Source organism: Uloborus diversus, chromosome 6 (genome assembly GCF_026930045.1).
Source record: "Uloborus diversus isolate 005 chromosome 6, Udiv.v.3.1, whole genome shotgun sequence".
Lineage (NCBI taxonomy): Eukaryota > Metazoa > Arthropoda > Arachnida > Araneae > Uloboridae > Uloborus > Uloborus diversus.
In genome coordinates this window covers 39,789,218-39,815,993 of record NC_072736.1, presented here as the reverse complement: position 1 = coordinate 39,815,993, position 26,776 = coordinate 39,789,218, and the positions used below count along the sequence as shown (strand labels likewise).

The 26,776-nt window shown below is 35.3% G+C and overlaps 1 protein-coding gene across 1 annotated transcript in view; it reads right to left on the bottom strand.

Moving 5' to 3' along the window:
* LOC129224352 (glycoprotein-N-acetylgalactosamine 3-beta-galactosyltransferase 1-like) overlaps window positions 1-20,316 on the bottom strand; it is a 123,032-nt gene extending 102,716 nt beyond the window's left edge. The window contains exon 1 of the mRNA XM_054858795.1: window positions 20,191-20,316. Coding sequence (XP_054714770.1) covers window positions 20,191-20,305 — 115 coding nt within the window. The 5' untranslated portion in view covers window positions 20,306-20,316. The remainder of the gene's footprint in view (window positions 1-20,190) is intronic.
* Window positions 20,317-26,776: the final 6,460 nt, after the last annotated feature.

Below are 26,776 nucleotides of genomic sequence, written 5' to 3'. Positions count from 1 at the left end.
GACCATTGATGAATGATGTGTCTCTGAAACTCTATTTTGTTCACTTCTTCCAGAATATTTTGTTTAAACACTAAAGCTATGAGCATTGAGCATGAGGAAAGATTTCCCCAAGGTATCTTTACAATGGAACGCAGATATCAGGATCAATGGGCTGAGGCAATGCTCACCAAATGCTGCTGAACTATTACAAGGTCCTTCTTTGACGTACAAAAAGCAATCGAAAATGAAACGTTTATAGCAATAAGCCAAAAGGAACCACCGCTATCCGAAAAATAAGCATCATTTAATAAAACAGGACCTATTTAATAACATTTATTGCACATGATTTTATTTTCCTTTTTAACATGACCTTTAAATCAATGTATGGTAGCTGTACATCTTTCTCCAGTGGGCTTTTATGTATCTTGAAAACAAGAGCTAATAAAAAAAATCCACTACCATATTCGTTTTTCTCGACCCAAAATTAGTAGAAATTGACTATTTAAAACCAGGATGTAGACAAAGAGTTCGTTTCTGTTGACTAGTGTAATTAGTACAAATGGTAGGGGACAGCATGTGAAGCAAAAACTTTTAAATGAAAGTCTACCTAGGATCTTAACGCATTTTACTATGGAAACTTTAAAAAGTCTACTTACATCCTTTTCCTTCTCACTGCCACAAATTACATCGAGCGTAATATTCATCGTATCTGCAAATTGAAAACTAGTATGTTGTGGCCATCACGAAACTTTCTTCTATATTTTTCTTTTTTTTTCTGATCCCTCCCCATGCTTGACGAGGAAGCAATATTCCCAACAAAAACAAAATTACACATGCAAAAACTTGACGACCCTCCCAATGTCTGCATTATTGCAAAAGCAAAGCAAAGAGCGAAAATTGAAAGTTATTTTAAAAGCCTTGCTTGAATTAATTACAAATATTTTATTTGTTAACAAACATAAGATGGCAACAGTTAAAAATTTTAAATCATTGAAATAATATTTCCGATCATTTCCATACAATTAAAATCACGAGCAATAAGCAGACGATAATCTATTACAATTTATCTTTCTTATTGTTGCACTAATAAAGCTATTTTTATTCGCTAAAAAATAATGATAATAAAAATAAACCAGCACCTCTTGGCGCGATTGGCGCCAAAATTGAACCAAAGCCTGTTTACATATGGATTCACATATATTCCAAATTTCAACCAGAACGTAGCATTACTTTTTGAGATAGGGCACTCACAACGGAAAAAAAGAACGGGCGATTGCACTACCCCCCCCTTTTTAGCTGTTGACACCAAAATAAAATCAGCTTTTATTCCCACTAAGGGCTACTTGCTGATAAATTTTTCTTTCATTCCGTTCATTATTTCTTGAGATACAGCAGTCACAATTGACGAAAAAAAAACGTTCTATAGCTCAACCCCCGTTTGAGTTATTGACACCAAAATTGAATCAGCACCTGTTCCTGTTAATGGCAACATATGGACCAAATTTTGTTTGATTCCGCCAGTTACTTCCTGAGGAATAGCAATCACGCGTAACTCAAAAAACGTCCCATTGCTCCACCCCCCTTGGAGGAATTCGCGCCAAAAACCAATGGGCACAAGTTCACATACGGGCACATATGTGTACTAAATTTCGTTCGATTTTATGCGGTAGTTTTTGCGGTAGAGCGGCCACAAAAAACTGGTCACACACAGACGTGACACACATACATACACACACACACACACACACACATACACACACACACACAGACACAGACATTTTCCAAAAATAGTCGAAATGAACTCAGCACACCTCAAAACGTTCGAATCCGTCAAAATTCGAAATTCGAAAATTTGCACGAATCCAATACTTTCTTCTATATATTAGATATAGAAGAAAGTAAAAACGAGCTGATGTGTGCCACACAAAACTTCCTTTTACTCCAATTTAATGCCATTTTCCCATTATTGGTAATTTTAATGTGATTTAATAGTTTACTCTCTAAATATCACCAACAGTAGCCAAATCGAAACCAAATTTTAAAAAAAAATCACCAAATTTCTTGCCAAGTTGGCGACAAAAATTGGCAACCAAAAGACTGGCGATATATCGCCAAGTGTCCGCCAAATTGTAACACCACTTGAGTTTACATCGAAATTAACAATGGTTTCCCCCCAAAAAGGGGCAAAAGACCCCCTTCGAAACACCCGATTGCAACCAAAAGGGGAGGTGCACAACTAGACCCTACTAGGAGTCTACGAACCAAATTTATACCGTTCTTGAGTTATGTGACATACATACGCACATACGCACGTCACGAGAAAACTGTTGTAACTAACTCGGAAATCGTCAAAATGGATATTTCGCGTGTTATACGTTCTTAGGCACTTAGTCACGTGTGGTCGAGTCGAAAAAAAAATTCAACATTCATTCGGGAATGCGCAAAATGGAAATTAAGGTCGATTTTTGAGTGAAAATTTTTTCGCGAATAAAAATTTTCCTTTTTTACTTTCTTCTATATCTAATATATAGAAGAAAGTATTGGATTCGTGCAAATTTTCGAATTTCGAAGGATTCGAACGTTTTGAGGTGTGCTGAGTCCATTTCGACCATTTTTGGAAAATGTCTGTCTGTCTGTCTGTGTGTGTGTGTGTATGTATGTATGTGTGTGTGTATGTATGTGTGTCACGTCTGTGTGTGACCAGTTTTTTGTGGCCGCTCTACAACAAAAACTACCGCATGAAATCGAACGAAATTTAGTACACATATGTGCCCCTATGTGAACTTGTGCCCATTAGTTTTTGGAGCGAATTCCTCCAAGGGGGGTGGAGCAATGGGACGCTTTTCGAGTTACGCGTGCTTGCTATTCCTCAGGAAGTAACTGGCGGAATCAAACAAAATTTGGTCCATATGTTGGTATTAACAGGAACAGGTGCTGATTCAATTTTGGTGTCAATAACTCAAACGGGGGTTGAGCTATAGAACGTTTTTTGTCGTCAATTGTGACTGCTGTATCTCAAGAAATAATGAACGGAATGAAAGAAAAATTTATCGGCAAGTAGCCCTTAGTGGGTATAAGAACTGATTTTATTTTTGTGTCAACAGCTAAAAAGGGGGGGTAGCGCAATCACCCGTTCTTTTTTTCCATTTTGAGTGCCCTATCTCAAGAAGTAATGCTACGTTCTGGTTGAAATTTGGAATATATGTGAATCCATATGTAAACAGGCTTTGGTTCAATTTTGACGCCGATCGCTCCAAGAGGTGTTGATTTTTTTTTTTTTTTTTCCGAATAAAAATATTTTTATTAATGCAACAATAAGAAAGATAAATCGTAATAGATTGTCGTCTGCGTATTTCTCGTGATTTTAATTGTATGGAAATGATCGGAAATATTATCTCAATGATTTAAAATTTTTAACTGTTGCCATCTTATGTTTGTTAACAAATAAAATATTTGTAATTAATTCAAGCAAGGTTTTTAAAATAACTTTCAATTTTCGCTCTTTGCTTTGCTTTTGCAATAATTCAGACATTGGGATAGTCGTCAAGTTTTTGCATGTGTAATTTTGTTTTTGTTGGGAATATTGCTTCCTCGTCAAGCATGGGGAGGGATCAGAAAAAAAAAAGAAAAATATAGAAGAAAGTTTCGTGATGGCCACAACATACTAGTTGTAAAAGGAAGTAAAAATGAGTTGAGATCTAACAGAAATCATTCCAATCCTCGAAGCTTTCTAGCTAGTTTAACTGTTAAGTGGTGAGGTGGGGAACCTTCTTAAGCTACCAATTGTAGCCGAAATTCGTATTTTAGAGACTCATATTTAAAAACATCGAGCCCCGACCTCCCGTTTGAACCCTAATTTTGCACTTTGACGTTTGACCTCTTCGTTTCCGGTAACGACCCCCTCCAAAATCTTACAACCACAAAGTTCTAGGCTTTTGCATTCAAACGTGTTGTAGTGTAGCTTTAAATGTGTGTCACTTACGCTATAGTTGAGGCAAAGCTAACCTGGAAGTGTCGTAATGCTCTGATTAGGATCTGCGTAGCCTTTAGAAAGCTGCCAGTTAAGGTTTGCCCCAACTATAGATTACTTGTGTCATGTGAATTAAGACAACAATAGCAATGCGATGCTCACGCAGAAATTAAACTAAAAGTTTGCATACAAATGTCAAAATACGTTCTCAAAACAGTGTTGCCAGTTCGGGGGGAATTTTCCCCATTTTGGGGAAATCTGGTGCTCTCTGGGGAAATTTTGGGGAAATGAGTTTTGAGGGGAATTCTTTGGGGAATTTTTTTTTTCTTTGGGAAAACCTGGGGGAAAAAAAAACCTCCGGGAAAAAAGAATTTTTTTTTTGTATTTGGATTCACGTCAAGAAGTAGTAGTTACATTGTTTGTATCAAAAAGCGTTGGTTTAGCTTTGTTCAACTTTATGGAATTCGCATTTCGCATTATGTGGAATATTATGCTACGGTATTCGCATTAATGTTCTGCGTGAGTAACTAGTTGATATGTGAAACAGGTAAAAATAAGTGTGATGAAGAATGTTCTTGGATAAATATATACGAAAATCATAGTTTAAATGTACATACAGAAGCAGAGTAGTAAATGCAAGTAGAAAAAAACATTTGGCTATTTCTTATTTTTCGGTCAGGTGCTTGTATTTATGACTAGTGGCACGCGCACGTCTTTGCCCGTAGCAGAAAATTAAAGGGTCTTTTGGTTCCCCTGTATATTTACAAATAATGCATGATGAATTTCTCGCCAATTGGCTTGCCCACGTCACGGTTCCACGTTATGATAGCTTAGTAATTTACTCGCCCATCTTATGATAATTTTGCTTGAGAAAATGTTCTTAAAATTGGAATAGAAAAAGAACAAAATCGAATATTCCAAAATTGCTTAAAGGTGCGCATCCCCATGCTACAAACTAATTTTTTTGCAAAATTTCATGAAAATAGGCGAAACGGTGCGCTATGCGCGTCACAGAGATCCTGACAGACAGAGAGATATCCAGACAGAGAGACTTTCAGCTTTATTATTAGTAAAGATAAAGATAAAGAAGACAAAAAAAAAAGCGAAAATGGGAAGAAAAAAAAAGTTGGGGAATTTTAGAAGAAAATTTGGCTATTGGGGGGGGGGGGGATTTTTTTTTTTTCAAGAGACAAAAATATTAGAGGAAGTTGATTCATTTTGTGAAAATATTAGTGGAAAAATAATTTTTGAATTTGGGGAATTTTGATAGAAAACATCGCTTTTTGGGGAAAAGTTGGAAGGGAATTGGGGAAATCCGGATTTGACCATCTGGGGACACTGTCTCAAAAGCAGAACTTGCCTTTATTTTCTCTTGTACAAGAAAGCACATACATTTTTAGGAAGAAACGTCGCGAGGATTCTGTTTTATATTATACATGTCTCACACAACTATTCAATACATGACAGAATAAACTGCGTAAAAATGCAACATATCACGTTAGTTTTAAGCTATAGATAATACAATTTCACAAATGAAGCGTCAAAAAGTTGCATTGCACAATAAGACACACAATAAGCTTCTTTTTTTTTTCTTGGAAACTGCATGTTGTCACGTAGTTCGACAACGGAACACATGACATTAAATCAAATGAAGGTACGCTTCTCAACAATATCAAACCCTAATCGTTAATCAGTCACATCAATTGTACATCACGTGTCATTAAAAAAAACTTAAAAGCTTCAAGACAACAGCAAAAATAGATCCGAAAACTGGTCTGAAAACTACATGCATGACATGTTGAATTTAATCAACAGCAAATATCGTCTGCATGCTGACAAATGACAATGGCCGAAAAAGGCTGTAGCATAACAGATGCCAATATTTTTTTTTTTCAACATTTTTGATTTTACTTCCTTTGTCACAATGTGTCACTCCTACTCACATGTCACGCTTCTTGCTGCCTTCTCCCTCCCCTTGTCACAAACTGTTAGCTTTCAAGAACCCTCTTCCCCTTCAAAGCGGTGACGTCGTTTGTAGACGGCCCCTTCAATAGTTTAAAAATTACAACCGAATTACAATTTCAAAACTAACAAATAGAATTAAATAGTACACAACAAACTGTCTGAACTATTCAGTATGAAGCGTAGTAATCATATTATTATAAAGGGTTGCCGATGCGATGCAAACTTCGATTTAAATTGGATAAGTCTCAATATATTTTATTTTCTGTAGCTCTCTGGTGAACATCTTTGTAATTCAAATTATCGTCAACAGGTCGAAGGGGAATTTGCTCTTTTTTAAAATGCTAGTAACTAGTTATTTATTGTTTACAACACTTCGCCATAAACAACATTTAGTTTTAGAACGGGTTATACAAACTCATTTACTATTATCAACCCAAAACGAAGAAAGAAAATGGACGCTTTCCTTTTAATAATCTCTCACAAGAAACGGTTTCGCAACATAATAACGCAACTACCTAAAAGATGATTCCCGCTCACCCATACTGGCCCCTACGGAGAGCAATATTTCGCAATGACGAATATCGCTCGAGATAGAGGAAATGGAACTTATACGAAAGTAGGAAACGATTTTTGTATAATTGCTTCCCTGTTATGTTATCTCATACCTCAATGCACTAACCAGCGATACCAAAGTTTCAAGGCAGCTTTAAGGAATAAAGGATAGGTATAAATCACAGAACTAATAAAAACCGCCGGAGAGGATAATTTAACTCAAAATTTAAGAGTGTAACTTGAAATGTGTCGCCGCGCCGTGTGGAATCATTGGTAAATCGCGTTCGAAATCATTGGTGGTCCGCTGGACCGAGACCGGTGAAAATTGCTTTGGCCCATGATGAAATAGAATTCCAGTAGTTCGTTGGGATCAACGGTCGGTCATCATCAATTTAGAAAATTTCTATTGTTAACATTAAAAAAAAATTGTTTGAAGTAATTTTATGCAAATAAATTTTTGTAAATTTTGCGCTTTTTTTCTGGAATGGCAACACGTTATTCTAAACATAAGAGACCAGTTGCGAGGAAGCATGCTGCCTTTCAGCGTCAAATTTGGTGCTCTGATTCGCATAGAAAAATCGATTCAATTTTTTAAACTCAAGTTTATAGGCAATTTTAAATTTTATTGTTTTCATATTATTAAATGTTAAGATCCAAGTCCTAATAAATACACTAACACATACAAAAACCTTCATTTTTGTGTCCCGCACGTTACCCAAAAGATGAATATTTTTGGTTTGAATAAAAAGGAAAGTTATTTCTAAAGCTAATTATTGCAGTTCTCGTATGTTATGATAGTTTTAGAACTTGAAATAAATTTTGGTTGGAGAAAATTTTGAAAACAAAATATTCCCGCACGTGACGCGTTATACAAACAAGCGGTTACAACTTAAAAATCTTGAATGAAACTTTTTTCCGCATAGTTAAAGATTCTAAAATATATTATTCTGGAGTAGGAACTCATTTTTTTTTACATAAGTACGAATATTTTTATGCACCAATCAAACCGTTCAAGAACATATTTCTAATCTTGAACTCTTCATTATGGAATACTTAAAGTACTTCAATAGTTATTTGTTTTAGGGATAGGTTATTTAAAACACAAATACATGTAAAGCTGCATGAATATAATAGTAACAAAATAAAACTACTTTTATATTTTCTACATACGAACTTCTTGTGGAACAAATATAGTTTTTGTATTGAGTTTTCCCTTTTCATTCATCTTTCTTTTTTTCAGTACTTAATATTTGTTTCTGTAGGCAGACGATATTTTTATTATTTACTAGTTCCGTCGACCAGATTTGCACAGTCTGTCTCGAAAATAAAAGTTTGTCAAATGACGCATGTTCAACAACAATCAGGCTTAAACAAAAAAAAAAAAATCTACAAAATTTCCCAGACAAATTGCAGAAAAATAACCAAAATCGAAAGATTTTTAATCCCTCAATTACAAGAAAAGCTTCCAACGCATAGCATACATAAAGCTGAGCGGGGATTTTGATTTTGAGGAATTGTTTTCATTATCCTAATAGAATATTTCTCCAAAATATGGCTTCATCATTTTTTTATGAAGTTAGAACTAAATATTTAAATATTAACAAAGTTTTTACTTGTTTGACCGACATGGAAGGATTTAAATCTACTAGTGCAAAGAGAATGAAAGATATGAGAAAAAAAGCTGCGTTAGAAAAACAAAATTTCCAGAAGAAAGAAAATAAAAGTATTAATGAAATAAAAAGGAGGAAGAAAGACAACATATAACAGAGGGTGAAAACAAAAGTACCTTATGAGTGGGTCAGGATGAGGTTGAAAAAAAAACTAAGTTCTGTTTCAACTGCAGAATCCTCACAGTCAGAAGCCATCTACTAGTTACTCGAATTCTTCTGTACCGCCCCATATTGCTAAAAACAGTCTTTTAGCAAAAATAACAATAAACAATTAGAGCATTGCCCCAGTCACCACGAAAACGGTGTGCTGTGATACAAGGCTTACAGAAAGGAGTATGTTCTACTATGACAAATTCCTGAATAAATGCACTGTTAGTCAAAAATTATTCGAGCGTGTTGTATATTACGAAAATGAAAAATGACCCTTTCTCAACAATAATATGAGTCATAGAGAGATAAATTTATGATGTAAACCTCGTCAGAAAAGGCTATACTTCTGTGTGAAGTTTTGTATAAATGCCGGTGAAATTACCTACTTCAGAATATATTTCATTTCATGTTCCAAATATTTCATCAGTAGTTCATTTAATATCTTATTAATTTATAAATTCAGTTCACTAAAATACTTTTTTCGAATAAAGTGTTTAGCAAATCCTTTATTTTGTGTATTGATTCAGTTTCTGACATTTAAAAAATATGTTCCTCCATAAAATTTGCAAAACGTCCCGCACGTGACGCTATACATCATAATTTTTTTCAGCAGTTTAAATTATCATTTCTTAGGAAATAATATGTGTTCCATTTACATTGGAGCATTGACTTTTACAGTTTGTTTCTCTTAGCTGAGACCTAGCGCCAATTTACGCATGCGTCAGGTCTGCTCTGATTTTGTCGAAATATGGAGGGAACCCCGGAAGTAAATGGTGCAAAGTAATGTGTTCAGGAGTTCTTCCAATGTAGCGTCGAAAAAGACAAAGATAGCAAGTCGAGCGCTAAGAGCCCATCCTTAACCTATCACCCCTTATTTTTAATGGAATCTATCCCGAGTGGTAGTCTTTGCTTTCGAGAACGGACAGTAATATCTTTAGTTTGTTTTGCCATCACATTATTATTAGAGCAGAAATTTTAACTAAGTCCTGTAACAAATGATTAGAGGTCGACTTTAGATGTCCAGCACGTGACGCTTGCAAGTTAATTTTTTTTCTAACGAATAAAAATATGTAATAAAAAAAAATAACTACGTCTGACGTCTCTTTGTGCTAAAGGTAAACATACGAAAATGTGATTTCTCCAGTTTGTTAAAAATATTAAGCTTTATAACAAATTTTTGGAACAAAAATTGAATCTGATTGTCCCGCATGTGACGGTGAAAATGGCCCTTTTCATACCCACTCCTAGAAAATATCCTCTGGGTGGATGATACATCTTACTCCGAACAAATCGGTACGGGAAATCACTTCAGCAATGTTAATGCTGCTTCACTTACGACACTGATATTATTAAATTTTAGAATCAGTGTGAACCTTTAGTGGAATAAAAGAAAGCAAGGGTTTACAATTGGTAATGGGTAAAGTTAAGACGAAACGAGCTGATGTGTGCATCACATGACTTCTTTTTACTCTAATTTTAATGTAATTTTCGAATTATTGGCAATTTTAATGTGATTCAATAGTTTACTCTCTAAATACCCCCCCCCCCCCCAGTGGCTTAACTGAAACCAGATTTCAAAAGAAAAATCACCAAATTTGTCGCCAAGTTGGCGACAAAACTTGGCGACCAAAAGGCTGGCGATATATCGCCAAGTGTCGCGAAATTATAACAACACTTGAGTTCACATCGAAATTAAGAATGATTTCCCCCCAAAAAGGGGCAAAAGACCCCTTTAGAAGCACCCGAATGCAACCAAAAGGGGAGGTGCACAACTAGACCCCACTAGGAGTCTACGTACCAAATTTCAACTTTGTAGGACATACCGTTCTTGAGTTATGCGACATACATACGTACATACGGACGTCACGAAAAAAGTCGTTGTAATTAACACGGGGAATGTCAAAAAGGATATTTCGGGTGTTTATACGTTCTTAGGCACTTATCCGCGTGTGCTCGGGTTGAAAAAAAACTCAACATTAATTCGGGGGTGAGCAAAATGGAAATTAAGGCCGAATTTTGAGTGAAAATTTTTTCGCGAATACGATATTTCCTTTTTTGTAAAAGGAAGTAAAAAAGTAAGACATCGAATGAAGAATAGAATGTGAGACTAAATTGAAAGGAGAGATATAATGACCTGTCTTTTTCCAGCAAACCAACATTTGAGATCTCTGCCGCATATAAGAGCTCCAAGTCAAGTTTCTCTTCCAGTTGAAAATAAGAATTTTTACGTCTGAATTTAGTTTCTGCTTGCCTGCTTTGAAAGTTTACAGATAGTTTAGTTGCTTCTTTTTAACATCAGTTTTATTTGTTTATTTATCTGGCAAAAAACTTGCATATGATAATACAGTCGAATCTCGATAACTCAAAGTTCATAACTCGAGTATTATTTACCTCGAAGTTTTCATCGGGCCTCAAACTTTTGAGGTTCTGGAAACTTTCCATAACTCGAACTATCGATAACTCGATGGTTTTAGCCGGTCCCATTGGGACATCGAGAGTTGGGTATACTATTAGTGCTACGAGTGAAAAACTTAGTGATACGTATTGAATCAGACCTGCATTCATTAAATTTAAGATTATAATTGGACAAGAATACTGTACTTCACAGGATGTGTGAACTTCATATTTCGAGTTGTGAGTGGATTATTGTTCATATTGTTGATTTCGTCTCAACATGTTACAAAACAACATACTGTTACGCGTTTGATGCAACTTCAAACTTTCTTTAAATGAAGACACAGTTCTTGAGAAAAGCACAGATTTATTTACAGCTATGTACAGGAAATGTAGTTACAACTGCTAAATCAACCATAGCAATAAGGCAAATATCAATTAACACCGTAAACTTAACGGTTACACATGTATTTACATCCAAATACGCGAAAACACAGCGCAAAGGCACAATAACAGAGCTAACGGCTCAGACAGTTTAAAATGCAAAACTAACTCTTTATCACGCGCGGAAGCTATTTATAAATCCTAGAGAAGTTTCGACAAAATTCGAAATGCTTCTCGATGTTTTCTTTTTATTCCATTCACAAATGTTATCCGGGGACCATATACATGATACGAATGTTGGGGGGGGGGGGGGGGGGGGGGGGGGGTTGTATATTTATAACAAGAAACTATTTACAGGTTACGTTACTAAGATAATTTTAGATGAAAAATAATGGAATAAACGGGAAATTTAGCCAGATTACAACAAATTAGTCACAAAAAGAAAATTACTATTTACAGAATTTGTAACAATACTGTTCAAAGTAGGTAGATGTGATTCGCACTTTTCCCTTTTATACTGCACAAAGCGATCTTCATCAAATCCCAGATCCCGTTAATCTTAAGTTCTTTCGTTGTACATCCTCAAATTGCCTTTTAACCCCCCCCCCCCCTCCCCCCCCCTTTTTTTTTTTTTTTGAAAGGATGCATTCCATAATCACAGTTGCACTCTTAACTAGCAGGGCTCGATACAGGTTTTTGTTTTTAAGTTCGCATTTTGTGAAGAAAAAAAAAAAATTTAGTGAACTTCCTTCTTGTGTGAAAAAAAAGGACTATTTTTTGAGCATTTTTCTTTCTTTTTTTTTTTTTTTTTTGAAAAAAATCGTCGTATTTCGTATATAGAGCATGTTTAGCTATCACAAATCTAACCTGAAATCTCTTTGGCCTAAAGGCAGGGCCCGACTAACTAAACGTGAGTCCCAAGGCCTATAATGCTTTGGATTTCCCCTCTCTATTCTATCGCTTTAAATCAAAGCAAAATAATGCTTAACATTTATTTAACAGAGGAATTTTTATTATTTTCACAAAAATGCATGATTTTTCAATGCTATGCATAAGTTTTGAAAAAAATTGGGGCCTCTAAGGAAGATGAGGCCCCAGGCCCGGTCCTAGTTAGCCTGTGCGGTAATCAGGCTCTGCCTAAAGTACTTCACTGGGAATGACTTGCTTTTAGACAATTGATTGAGCTTAGAAGTGATGAAAGAACTGCTTTTACAAATGAAATTTAGGGAAAGGTCTAATTTTAAGATATGAAATTTTGTGAAGTTGCCGCTTTTACGATTAGAATTTTGCGAAGGTGCCGGACAGCGGATCCAACATCATATTTCTTGTGTTCTCCACTAATTCTAGCAAATTAATACAGGAAAAATTCCAGTGATTTATGCATAGTATTTATTTGCATAAATACAACAGAAACAGCAGTATAAAAGAAAGGGGTGCCCACTTAGGGGAGGGGAGGTCATGCTCATGGCACAAACTGCGCCACTGAAATTTTTAGGGGGATATTTTTCTCTTTTTGGGGGGAAGGGGAGTCTCGCTCTTTAGGGGTTTTTGTGGTATTTAGGAGGGTACGCCATTACCCTTAGGTGGGATGGGTACGACTGTAAAAAGACACACTTTTGCATTTTAAGGCATAATATGCAAACATTATGTTGTATAAACATAACGTCTGAATGCAAGCGACCAATTCTTGCGGGGGCGGGGCGTAAGAACAAGAAAACTAATCCGCGCTTTCGAAACGATTAAACGCGTCTCATCACGATTTAACAGCGTCTGACAGAGACGTCCGAATTAATAATAAAAATATGGATCTAGTACAAGCTTTCGCAAATCAACAGTCATTCTCGATTTACAACTATTTCACACATCCGAAGCTAATGCATTGATGAAAAATGAGTTCGAATTGCAGTCACTCCAACAAAAACTACAAGAAAAAAAAAAATCAAGAACCATTCCTTGTTCGAACATTCCACTGAATAGAAATGACGTTCAAGATTCCCTCTCGTTACATTATCTTCGCGGTCAGGGACGCGTGCTGGTTTCGAATACTAAAAAGAATAAATAAAATAGCTCAGAATATTCGCATGGTAGAATCTCCGGTGTTTCAAAGCTTCCTTTGTTTCGTGAACATCGGCGTCTACGTTGCTGATAAAACTTCATTATAAGAGATAAATGACTATCAATAGATAAAAACGAGTCGAAATTGAAGAAAAGAAAACAATCGATTTTTTCCAATACTTTCCAACTTTCCTTTGTTCGCAAGAGGGTCTTGCAATCTGAAATACCATTACAGTACTTTACAGACAATGAACGTTGTAACCCTATCCCCCTCCCTCACCTTTCTTTTTCGCTAGGTTTTCAAAATTTTCTTGACTGCCAAGAAAAGGGTAAGACAAAAAACTGTGAAGCATTTGATTAAAACTATTAAGCAACCTACCAAAGAAGATATGAATGATTCATGATTTATTAAACCATTTCAGTGATTACGAAATGTTGGGTCGGTCGAGGCAAAGATTTCCACTGGCATTTGAAAAAGAACAGGATGAGTTTTTGAGGAAATCGAAAAAGCAGTACGCATTCAATTTCTTTCTTGTTGTTGTATGAAATTTCATGGCTATCAAGAGGTCCGGGTAATGAGAGAAGTGAATTTTTTTCTCATTTTTACGTAATTTTTTAGTTTTCAAGAGCTAGATTGTGAACCCAAAAACGCCATGAAATATTTTCAAGACAATTCTCCTTTTGAAGTGCGTTTTAGACCAGGGGTGAATTGTTGCTGAAAGCCTGCTTTCTGGAAAAATAAATTTCCCCGTCATTTAAAAAAAAATGGTCATTTCAATTGGTGTTCCGGTGATTCAAACTTCACCCGTTTTGTACTGTATGAATAAGCCCTTCTTTCAAGGATTTCCAGAAAATATTCAAGGAGAGGGCGAATGACTTTAGCTTACACTTTTATAAATTCCCAAGCCTACATCCCCTAACATCGAAAGATCGGTTCAAATTATTATAACTATTGTTATTGGAACTTCCGTTTCAAAAAATCCCGGAGTAGTGTATTGAATCCCATCCCTCACCTTAACGTCATTAAAAGTGTCCAATGACTGCTTTTTTTTTTTTTTTTTTTTTGACTTCAATTTAAAAAACTTTCCAGGAAAGAGCCCCAGTATCTCATTAAATATCATCTTCAATCGTCTAAAACAGAGTTTTTGGAACTTCAATAAACTTCTTGAACAAAGTTCCAAGCCCTATATCACTTAAAGTGTTAAGAGTTGTGCTACAATTGCGTTTTCAAGACTAACAACTGTGGAAAAAATTCGAGGGAAAGCCCTCTTTTCGTAACATTAATCTGGAACCTAAGTATAAAAAATATGCCGAGGGAGAGTTCCTCCATCTCGGCTCAAGGAGGGGGTGATCTCCCCCATCGCCCCACCCTTGCATCCGTCCTTGCCTTCTTCACACTATTTGAAAAAATGCATCTGAGGAATACCAAAATGTAAAATTATTCCAGCAAAGAAAAAAAAAACATAACTGCCGAAAAATGCAAAAATGATCTAGTTTAAAGACGACCTTCATTAATATGCATGAAGGTCGAGAAAAAATACTCAAGACCTGAATGGGACAGACATAACAAAAGATCTTTTTTCGGCGGCCGACTTATGCCTTTCTCTTTGTTAAAAAGTTACTAAAACTTCGTCCTTGGTTTTGAGAATGAGAGGTCTTGAAAGTTAAAACAAGTCCCTATAGCCTTTTCTAGAATTTTAGCAAACCGCAAAATGCAACGAAAAACGCATAAATTTAAAACGAACAGAAAAATATCACTCATCACCCGACAGTCATCCCCCACCGCATTGAAAAAAGTGAATTTATTGTTCAAATTAAGGGGAATTTAATTAGTGAAGTTATATTCTTGAACACGATCCGTTTCCCCGCTATAATCTGTTTCGTTTAATCATTGCTTGCCAATATCAATGACGATATCGAGAATTCGTTAATGACGAAGCCAAAGGGTGTTGTTCCGGGCCCGAGCCTTTTCTTTCTTTTGAACATGAAACACCCCTACAACAGTGCTATGGTGAGTCACAATTCGTATTCCTCAAAGCATGATTGCATTATCAAGTGGCATAACCTAATTTCAAAACATTGAAGGGATTTTTTTTTTTCCTAAATGCTTAACCTGGAACAATGGCATGATCGTTTTTAAAAATGTTATATTTACCTATTTACTATCTAGTAAGTTGATTTGCAATGATTAATATTTATAATTAATTATATCACTTATCATTAAACAAACCACTTTCATCTCTTTATTTCTTTCTGCCACATGTTAAGTACCTAAGTCACGGGTGCCCCTCCCCCTCAAGAGCAAGTGTGTTACCACAAAGCCGCCCCCCCCCCCCCAAGAAAAATAATTCTCAAACCAAAAACCCGAAAAAATTCAACAGCACAGTTTGCGCCATGACCCCCCCCCCCCCTATCTCCCCAGGTGGGCACCCTTGCAGTCGTAATATTTATTTGCATCCTAATAGTAAATTGAAAAGGAATATTTGCCTTTAAAGCAGGGCTTTCCAACTGGCGGCCCCCCAGCACATATTGTGCGGCTCCAAGCATCCGAGACTACCATTCTTGGTCAAGCCGGGGTCCCCAAAATTTCCTCTTGATCGCTCTTTTACTCCTTTCATTGTATTGGGAGAAAAAGGTACAGGACATCTACAGGTCAAGGTAAAGCAGTCCTTCCCACCCTGTACGCTGGTGTCCAAACGAATTCGTAGAAATTGTATTGCCCCACGTTGGCGGGGAGAGACAGGTAGGGAAGAGAGAAACATTTCAGATAAGCAAAATCTGCCTCCAATTGGTTACAAATAAAGAACCCCCTCACTGCCTCTACGGTCTTTGTTGATTTCGAAAGAGAAATTGAGAACTTGCTCTCGTCAATTCTCCGATCTTTTCCGTTGATGATATTGATCTGAGTGGTTTCGAGGAATGTTAGGTTCTCGGATAAGCTTGCAGCTTTTGGATATGAAGTAAACCTCTCTTGTACTGTAAAGAAGATGGATCAGCCTCAGTTTTCCCATTAAAGTGTAAGAAAATTGTTTTGTAATCCTTCTGTTTCTTTGTTTTATAATTAATAATTCAACAATTAATTGTTATTGTATAAGAGGGAAGTGGTTATTGTTCAACTTTTTCAAACTGCGGCCCGCCAGGTGATCAATGACCGGAATTCAGGCCCGTGGGCTCTTTGCAATTGGACAGCCCTGCTTTAAAGCAAAGTAAGAAGAGAGGTAATTAATCAGTTGCTGAATACGTTTTAAGTTGTTTAATAAACTTTATTTCTCCCAACATATTGTATCCCCCAACTAATTTGCTTTTTAAATTTTTATATGTTTTGGCGGATGAAAAGAGGAGAATTTATATTTTTAACACCTCCCCTCCCCTCTTAGTTCTTATTACTTTTCAGTGATAAAGTTCCATAGCTCTAAACAGTTTAATCGTACTGTTACATTAAAGTTTTAATAATATTAATTGTATCTGTATTTTAACCATGTGCTGTTGTTTGTTAAGAGCATAATGGTGATATGAGGTTCAGTATACTTTTTATTTCAAGTTTAAATTCACCTAACAGATCATAAAATATTTTCTTTCCAGTATATACAGTATGATCCCTTCTGACAGGCACCCCTCAAATGTGGACTACCTCAATGTGCAAACAGTTTTCAAATCCCCGGCACAAAGACTAATGTATTAGCAGGGGTAATACAATAGGCACTTAGCCCTAAATATCACAAAGACCCCCCCCCCCATGAGAAAAAAATCCCTCAAAACAACCTCCCTCCCCCTTAAAATTTCAATAGCTCAGTCTGGGCAGTGACCACCCCTAGGTGGGCACCCCTGGTATTAGAATCCTCTCTCGTACAGACCCTCAAATATGGACACGAACACTATTTTGGGAATCACTTAGATTGAAAAAAAAGTCTATGCAGATAAATTATTTCAGGAATAAAAAATTTAATTTCGAGAATGAAATAATTAAACATTAGAAAGTTCGTTGCAATTATAAAGTTGATGACTTGTTTTAGATAGCTCTGCACGGTAAAACTTAGTCTTAACTGTCAGAAAGCTACTCTGGTGATTTTTTTTTCCAAAGACACATAACAATCTTGTTTACAGCTAGCATTGATGGCACGAAACCGAAACCTGTTGTTATCCAGAAAGCGGCCAGACCCCAGTGCTTTAAAAGGGGATATGAAACATAGGTTATATGCTAAAATTTACTTCCCAGCTAAAGATACAGACTGCTGCTTTGTACAGGATAAAATGATGCGTGAATTGTTACAATGTGTGTAAAGCTTTGTCACACAGTACAATAAACCAGTTGGATCCCCTATTATTTTAAAAGTGTTCATATCTCTACACCAAACATAGACGCCTATATGTGTAAAAGTGGGGGGAACAAGAAAATTTTTAAGCATCAAGGCTTAAAATAAAGAAAAAAAAACTTTTACTTTCTGCTTCTGTTTTACAAAGTAGTAAAAGAAAGTCAGATTCGTGAAAACTTTTTGCTTCAAAATTTGTTAGGATTTTAACTGTTTTGTCAAGTTGAATAAATACCTTTGTGCAAGAAAAGTAAAAAGCAAATAACATTTGATTGCACAGATTGCTGCAGACACGAGTTACGGGGTTCCAAGGAAACCCTTTTTCAGTGCAAAATAAGTGAGCTTGTGGATGAAAAGTCATAAAAAAAAAAAGCCCTTTGCTGACAAAAGCCTTGCTTTAAAAGAAAATAGGATGTGTATTTTATCCATAAATATGGATCAGTGTTCATTGTAACATTATTTTAATGGGAAAAGCAATGGTTTTATTACCTGTAATTATTTTTTTATTGATTCCATTTATCCATTATTGAATTGATAAATGTAATTATGCAAGACAAGTTAAATGCTTAACATGAATGCGAGCTCCTGTACTTCTTTTCAGTTTTACAAGGATTTGTACACATTAGGCAGAATTCAGACACTATTTTTATATGAAAATAAGTCCTGAAGAATTTTACCCCTCCATGCTTATTTTTTAGAATTTAAGTTCTGCTCCAGACTAAAGGAATAAATTTTAAAAGATTAAAAAAAGAAACATTTTTATGTAGAGAGACTTAACACATGCAAAAAACTCATTTATGCAATACTAGAACAGTATTCTAGAAGTACTATACCTAACAGTATTCTAGTAACAATATCCTGCCCCAAAAAAATATTTCTGGCTACCCCACTGCCAGCCCTTCTACACCACCTACAATGCTTTTTTTTCCCTCAGCACTAGGCTGGAAACATTTGGTCATTCTACTAACCAAGCACAAGATATGTAATGAGTTTTACCTTACCTTTTCAGGTCGAGACAACTACAAAATAAATCCATTTTACACCACCCAGATACAAACGAACCTATTAATAATACAGTGTAACTCTGGTAACTCGGTACACAAACAACTTGAGCATTCTGGTAAATCAACATGCCTGCAAGTTGACCTCCACTTGCTATTCTAGACAACTCTTTCTTCTTCTAATAACCTTTAGAATTGACCATTTTTGGAAAATTTTACACTGAGAGTTTTCTTCTTCGATAAAATATTTTCTCGAAAGAGCTATTATGTACCCTGTGGAATTTCCACATCCACACCCTGCACTATTGAAGGCTACATGCTATAAAAGAAAAGTGTTGCAGGCAGGGCCGGATTTGGAAGTGTGGAGGCCCTGGGGCAACGAAGGAGTGGAGGCCCCTAATCAGGGTTCGAAAAGATCATCATATTTTCGAAAATATCCGATACTTTGATATATATCCGATATTTTCAACCCGTGAAAGTTAGGATATTTTGTAAAAATTTTATTGTGGGGGCCCCTTTGCTGTGGAGACCCAGGGGCAGTAGCCCCGCCTGCCCTCCCCTAAATCCGGCCCTGGTTGCAGAGAAATGTACCCTGGGTTAGTACTCCAAAGGAAGAAAGTACGAACATGAGCAAGGAGGACTATCTCTTTAATTGACCTGATTGACAAGGAGTTTTTGAGGAGTGACTGGAGTAGAACAATTCCAACATAGTAAATGCATGTTGTAAAACGACTTAATTGGATATCTAGTGTTATAAGTTTATCGTCAGGCTAACAATCCAACCTCGAAAAAAAGAACCTTGTAATGAAACTAACCCAACAGAAAAAAATTATGAGCAGTCTTAAAATGAAATGAGACTGTCAAAAGGATTTGGATCTGAATATGTCTGCGTGCAGTGGCGCAGCGAAGGGGGTGTTTGGGGGGTAAAAACACCCTCCAGAGGCCTTGATTTTAACATTACTGCCCTTTCTAACATAGTAGTTAAAATACATGCAATAAATGTTTTCATCCAAAATCTCGCTCTAAAAAGGAAACTCTGGCTGCACTAGTGACAGTGTGGAATGTCAGGATAATGCTTAAACTACGTAAGATACATGAGTTAGCTAAAGAAATATAATATTGATCTAATAGATCAGCAAGAAATTAGATTTGAAGGTGATGGAGTTACTCTTTGTTATTTAGGGTTGACCAATGTTGAATTGCATTGAGGGCATTGTGAATCGCATCAAGTTGCAAAGGACCCACTGGCCCGAACACGTCCAGCAGAATGATGAAGAATACATGATTACAAAGATAACAAAGATATATTTTACAGCAGAATGAGAAGAAACCAAGGGAAAAAATGGTTGATAACGTTGAAAGTCAGATGAAAATAATGATCAATAGCTGGAAAAGATCTGCTGGGGTGGAGGCCGAAGAATAGGTGCTCCCCTAAAATTTTGCATATTGGCGTCCATGGGCCGAAGCTTGTATAGCACCACTTGATAACAGACAAGGACACAGAGCTTTTGCATCTTTTCAATAATATGGATTCTTTCTCATGAGGTATTCCAATTTGATGCTATTTATTTTATTATAAAACCTTTCAAAAAGTTTCATTCACAGGGAATGGTTTATATAACCTGAATGACAAGTACTAGTAAATAAGTAATACAATAAGTAATGAAATTATAGAAACCCATCAAGTTGACACTTGCTTCTGTGTTAGGAAGTCAACTTATCGAGGTTCCACCACAATACACAAAAATTGCATCACATACCTTTGTGAAATTCTTCATCGTGCCTGTGGAAAGATACCGGTGAATCTGGACCGACAGCATCTTCCAGGTCCACGTGCGAATGGGGATCATGGTGCGCCCTGTTCCCTTCCACCATCGAAAACTTCCACAGTGCACTTCCAAACATATCCGTCTTCTCCCAGGCCACAACGCTTAGTAGGACATACGCAAAGCTGAATCCAAAAGTGATTCCCACAGCAAGGGTCAAGATGCACTTGCGTGAGAAAGCTGCATTGCTAATGTTGTGACCAGAAAAGCCTATCATTCTGGAGAGCAGCACAGCCTCAACAAGGCTGCAAGAATGTCAGGGACTTAGAGAAATTGAGTTAATAGCCTGGAATGAAAGAAAATGAATGAAAGAAAAGCTTAATGGTACAGTAAAATAAAATTACACATACAGTGTTATAGTTGGAGAAAATGTTTGGGGAGGCTCACCAAAAGAAAAGGCAGTTCAAAACCGATTAACATTACATTTGCATGATTTTTGCAATAAAAAACCAAATATTTCAGGAGATGGCTTCCCCGCACATTCCGCCCTCCCCCTCCCGAGCTGGCTCTAGCAGTTTTGCCTCCCTGGACAAAAATGCCAAGTGCTCCCCCCTACAATAAAAAAAAATTAAACAACATAAACTGTCAATGAATCTAACAGATCAAGCAAGTAAAAAAAAAACATAACAAAAAAACATATTTTCATTAAAACTATAAATTAAAGTAGAAAAAAAAGAGTCAAAAAAATTACCATAATAATGTGTCTACTTTCTAGTAGTAATTACCTCAAAGTATAATCAGCTCAATATATTTTTAAAAAATAAAATTTTAAAACAGAATGTGTTTTACATTTTTAGTATAATAAAACTATAAATAAACACAGACAATAATAATGAAACAAATATGATAAGGAATAACAATACGTTCTAATTTACTAGTATTTATTGGGAACGCGTTTTTGGAACGCTTTGATTCAGAAAAAGTATTCCAGTTGCTTGAAATGAACACTAAAATGTGTTTCAAAAGATTCCCTTAAAAAGAAAGTGTTCTGAAATGTGCTCTGACTGTGTCTTGGTTAGGATATTTGTCTAATTTAAACTTTGAGCAGAACTTTGAAACAGACTGGAGGCACATTTGAGAGCAGATAGGGGGCACATTTGGACACACTTCTAAAATTAATCACGTTCTTTCATACAAATTCAATTTCAGCTGCTTTCTTAAACTGCCAGGCAGTAGAATCTCTCGATATGACTGTACTAGAAATTTTGTCGCTATGAACCGCTGTCGGTGGGTGTTATGGTTGCCGTTGAAAAGGATTGGATCCCCTGGTCAAAGATCCTTAACTGTGATCCACATTGCTTTTGTGAGGAATATTAGGACAACTAACTGACTCTTCAACAAACAAAACATCTAAAGGATTTTTTCTGGACTTTTAGATTTTTACAACCACTCTGATTATTTTTTTTAAATCGATTTTTTCAGCTATTTCATGCTCAATAGCCGATGTTGCTAAGCTATTTCACTTATCTTGAAGAGTAGTGGAGCATAAGAATTTTTTTTTAACTTCAATTTTTAAAACCTCCTTGTTCTCACACTGCCGTGTGCAGGTAAAGAGCAATAATTGCAATTTTTTTATTTTTTTGAATTTTTGCCATCTGTTGTGCATTAACTTTATTGTACAAGCTTGCTTATTTGGCTTCCTTTTAAAAAAAGGTGCGTAAAAACGTCTAACTTGAATGTTCCACTAAGATTAATATTGAATCCAACACAAATTTCTTCCAATATCTCGAAAACTCATTTCTGCAGATACTGCAATTTACCTGTACACGGCAGCATTGTCACTTATAAGCAAAGATAGTAAAATTCAAAAATAAATAGCAAGATTTTGCACAATATCTATAGAGGAAATTCGTAATAATTACTTCAATTGGCACTTGCTTTTTACCGAACCGGACAATATTTCGTCCGCTAAATTAAATGTGTTTGCCCCACAATTCTCCATCAGTCAACATTATTTCCAAATCTTTTGGGGTGTTTGATTAACACATTATTAAAGGTATGTTTTAAATCATATTCAATGTACAAAAATTAAAAATGATTGAAGTGGGTACTCATTAAGTCGAATCTGCGTTCTAAGGTGTGACTAGCTTGATTAATTGTGAAAAACAAATCTCTGATTCAAATTTTAATTCAGGGTTATATACCAAATGACCACCGAAAGCACTTATTTTTTGCGTTTGTGAGCCCTTCTTAATTGCGAAAAACTTTATGCCTTGCAAAATATTTTTTTGGAGCAATTTTTTCAACTTTTTGTCCTGCACATGTAAAATTTTCAGCTGGCAAAAACACTAACATCTTCATTTCCGAGAAAATAAGTGCTCATGCAGCACTTTTGTTTAACTCTGATGTGGCTGCATTGGCTCCAACTCATTTGGGAATCTTGTGGAATAATTCTGTTGCATCCCAGAGCATTTTATTAAAAGACAAATCCAATTGTAAATTCTCAAGAAAAAAATCTGCTGCCTGTTTCAGATAATGGATTGCAGTCTTTGGTCCACGATAACTTACTGAATTCATGCAGTTCAAAATTTTTAACCATTAGTAACAAATCATATGAATTTGAATTCTTTAAGCAGATTTAACATTTCAAAAGCCTCATCTCTAAACAAACTAAACTCACTAAGGGAATTGGTAAGGTGAAGTGTGACAAGGCAGAAAAGGTTCATTTATGAACATGAACAGCCCTTCATTGTTACTTGGGTTTACACGAGGGCTTATTATCAGGACTCAAATAATTTCAGCAAGCAAAACTATTCATTGCTATAAAAAAGCATTATTTATGTATTGATGCATCAAAATAATCCCCAAAACAAATCAATCAAATAAAAGTTCAGACAACAAATAATAAGGCATTGAATGATTGACTTATTACTGTAGAGTCATGTCAATGCCTTGCTATTTTGCTGTTCTCCTTTCAATAAATAGTTTTAAATCACTAATCTAAATCAACAATTAAAATAATGAATCTATGCACCGAAACAAAATTCCAAACTTTGTTAATAACAATATATACATAACTGCTGGAACTTAGTTAAAAAGTTTCTAATTCACATAACTTAACCCTTAACATGGGAGGTGCGGTCTCACAGACCACTCAGAGGTTCATCCGATCACCTCTATTTCATTTTCTGTCCGATTGAATGGTTTTTCTCAATAGCTTTTTGTTTTGTGACCTTGAACACCCTCCTTGCTTATCAGTATCTTTAAGCAAGTGCATCTGGTTTAAATTTCATTGCATTCTTTAGAAGAGCTCTGTGTGACCGCACCTCCCCTTCAGTGTTACAATTTTCGACTTCTCTCTTAACGTTAAAACCGCCTATATAGGTTCATTTATTTTATCCGTGTTATGCCGAGGTGATGCAAAATATTCTATATGAGGTTGAGAGTTGTTTGAAATGTTCACAAACGTTAGGCAAGGATTTTCTAAGGACAATGAAGGCTGAATTATTTCTCGAAATACTAATAGTTAAAGGGCTGTCAAAATGTTACCGTAACGTGATATAATCAATTTTCTGATACTAAAATGTTTGGTATATATTAAAGAACTACAATAAAATCATAATAAATAATTTATTCATTTTCATTACAAGTAATTAGTAATTTACTGCAGCATATAATTTTCTCGAAAACTCTTAAGATTATAGCAAAGTTTCCTCGGTAAAGGTATATTTCGATTCAAAATTCAAAAATAAAATCCCCCCCCCCCATGCTAATAAAAACTCAAAGAACATCTAAGAGAAATTACAGGAATGTATCCTAATTACACAGTTTTTAAAAAACTTCTAAATAGAGCGGTCTCTGAGATCTCATGTCCCCTGTTACGTCCTACTTTTTCACCTCCCCTGTTACGGATGAAAAAAGTGTGTAGCTTTAAAATCAGTAAATCAAATCGTAATGAAATGAAAACAATTATAACTACACCAAAGGATCTGAGAAGTGGTAGGTTTGAACAATTATCAGAAAAAATATAAACAACTAGAAACATGCAAAATATATATTTATCTATTATATTATTAATGATACTATAACAGATATAAAATTTTAATGAAATATATGAATGAATAGGCAAAATGAAATTTTCAATGAATAGATTGCAATTCAGGGGGAACAATACACAAGCCGTATGTTTGAACATCGATCAAAGGATAATGATCAGAATTATTTAAATAAAATACTTACCCATGTAACAACCACATAATTTGGGATTTAAATATTAACTGTAAACACAGTATTGAGTATGAGAAAAGTCAGCGTGGTTGAAGGGTAAATACATGCACTGAGGGAAAGCATGAATACTGTTCAAGATTTTCAACATTATTTACATTTCTTCACTTTTTAAAGTAAAAACTGACAGAAAGAGAGCACCGATCTTTCAATGTTTACCATACGACAGAACAACCAACAATGTTTAACAACTTGCTTTAAAGAGCGGTGCTATTTCTCTGCTGTTCCTATGGTAGTCAAGCAATTTCTATTACTGCGCCATCTTGTGGAAGTATACTAAAGTAATGTTAGTCCAGTCTTCAGATTTTTGCCTCGGAATGGAAAGTAAGTAGAGGGCGCTGTAAATAGGATAAAAACGAAACCAACTTGTCTGCTACTATGTTCTGCTATGTTGTTAAGCTACTACGAATCATTTTTTTCTAATTATTTTTAGCGATATTATTGCCTTGTCTCTTATTCTAAGACTTTTTTCAAGGATTCGGTTATTCTTCATGTTTTAATAATTTATAAACTGAAGATTTATCGATTCGCAACTCCAGCGCTCGAATACGCTACCTTGCGGTGATTTACAAAACTGCCCAAAAAACTAAAACATTGCCACAATGCGTTCCACGTATGTCTGTTGACTTAAACATAGGCAGTTTGTTCTGAGTATTTATTAACGCATTCGATGTGTCTTGGATTGCTTTCAGCAACAGAAAGTGTTCGAGCTCCTCAAAATAATGTTAGTTTTCTTTATTTCCCTCTAAAAAGTGATTTGATTGAGAAATGGTGAAAGCGCGTTAACACCAGAAAACTCTGGATTAGCAAACTTGGATAACGTTATACCAGGTAAAATTTTTATTGTTTTGTGTGAATTTGTAAGAATATGGGGTTTTTTTTAATCTTAAATTAATTTAACAAACCATATTTTACAGCAGCATTTAGTTGGAATAGACAGTATGCAAAAATTTTTCTTGAATATATTATCGTAGAATGAAATGAAAAATGTTTAACCGAAAAAGAATTTATTTTGTTGCTTTTATTCTCAGCTGAAAGGTTTCGCCAAATTTGTTTAGGGTTATAGTTTTAGTATTGTGCGAGCTAAGTATCCTTGGCGAGATTCCGCCCATGTTAGTTAAACCATTTTTATTTTTTATCATGAGTGGAATAAAATGGAAGAAAGATTACAGAATTCGATAACTAAAAAGAAATAATGGTACATCAATTGAAAAGAAAACTACCACCATATATATCCGTGAGAATTTTGTTGATGATTTGTATAGCATGACATAATTAAATTATAACTCAGAAATTAAAAACATACCAAACAGAAAAATTTTAAATGAACCGATTCGGCAATTTGAGAAAAATAATTCAGCTACAAATGCAAAACAATTAGCGCTAGCCAAGCAAAGCAAAGAATTATCATCTTCTTTTGACAATAATTCGCAATGTCATATAATTAAATTTTCTAGCATTAATTGTTATTCTTGTCAGGCCACAATTATTATTTAGTTTTATCAAGAATTGATAAATATCGAATTCAACATCGTGGAAACGGCTGCTTAGAACTACGAACTGCGTATTTTGCATTAATTTCTAACGTTTAGTAATGCTTCTTGAATTCTCATTTCTTTCTACGTGGGCCAAAATATCAACAAGACTTTGAAAATTAATTTAAAAAGAATAAAGCGAAAAAATCATGCATACGAACAAAATTTACTAGACTTACTAGCATTTTCTTCGTTACCACTTGCGTTTGTTTTAGTTTTTTCGTCGGCCATTAGACAGTGACTGCAGTGCCCCCTATAGTTCGTTGGAGTTGCGAATTTCCCTTTAATATTTTGATTTCTTGTATTGGTATACGTATTTGAGCGTTCATTCTTTTGCTCTTTTACTGTTTACAATCATTTGATATCAATTTACCATTCTTAATCTTGAGTTTGAGCCATTGTCTACTACTCCGCCTCCTTTACAATCTTTAATACCTGAAGAAAACGTTATTTAAATTTTTTAGAAGATCAAAACATTTTTATGTAACTATTTTAAAATGCTGACTTTGTACTGATTAATCTAATTCGCAACTCCAATGAACTATAGGGGGCGCTGCAGTCACTGCCTAACAGCGGATGAAAAAGGTAAAACAAACGCATGCCGTAACTTATAACTTGCTTTGACGCTTAGTGAATAAGAGATTTTTTATCGTTTTTGTGGGAAGTTTTCTTTTCTATTCTTCTGAAATTACATTACAGCACAAACTGTTTGAAGCCTGTAATTTACCCCAAAAGAAAACACGTGGAATGTAATGTTTTAC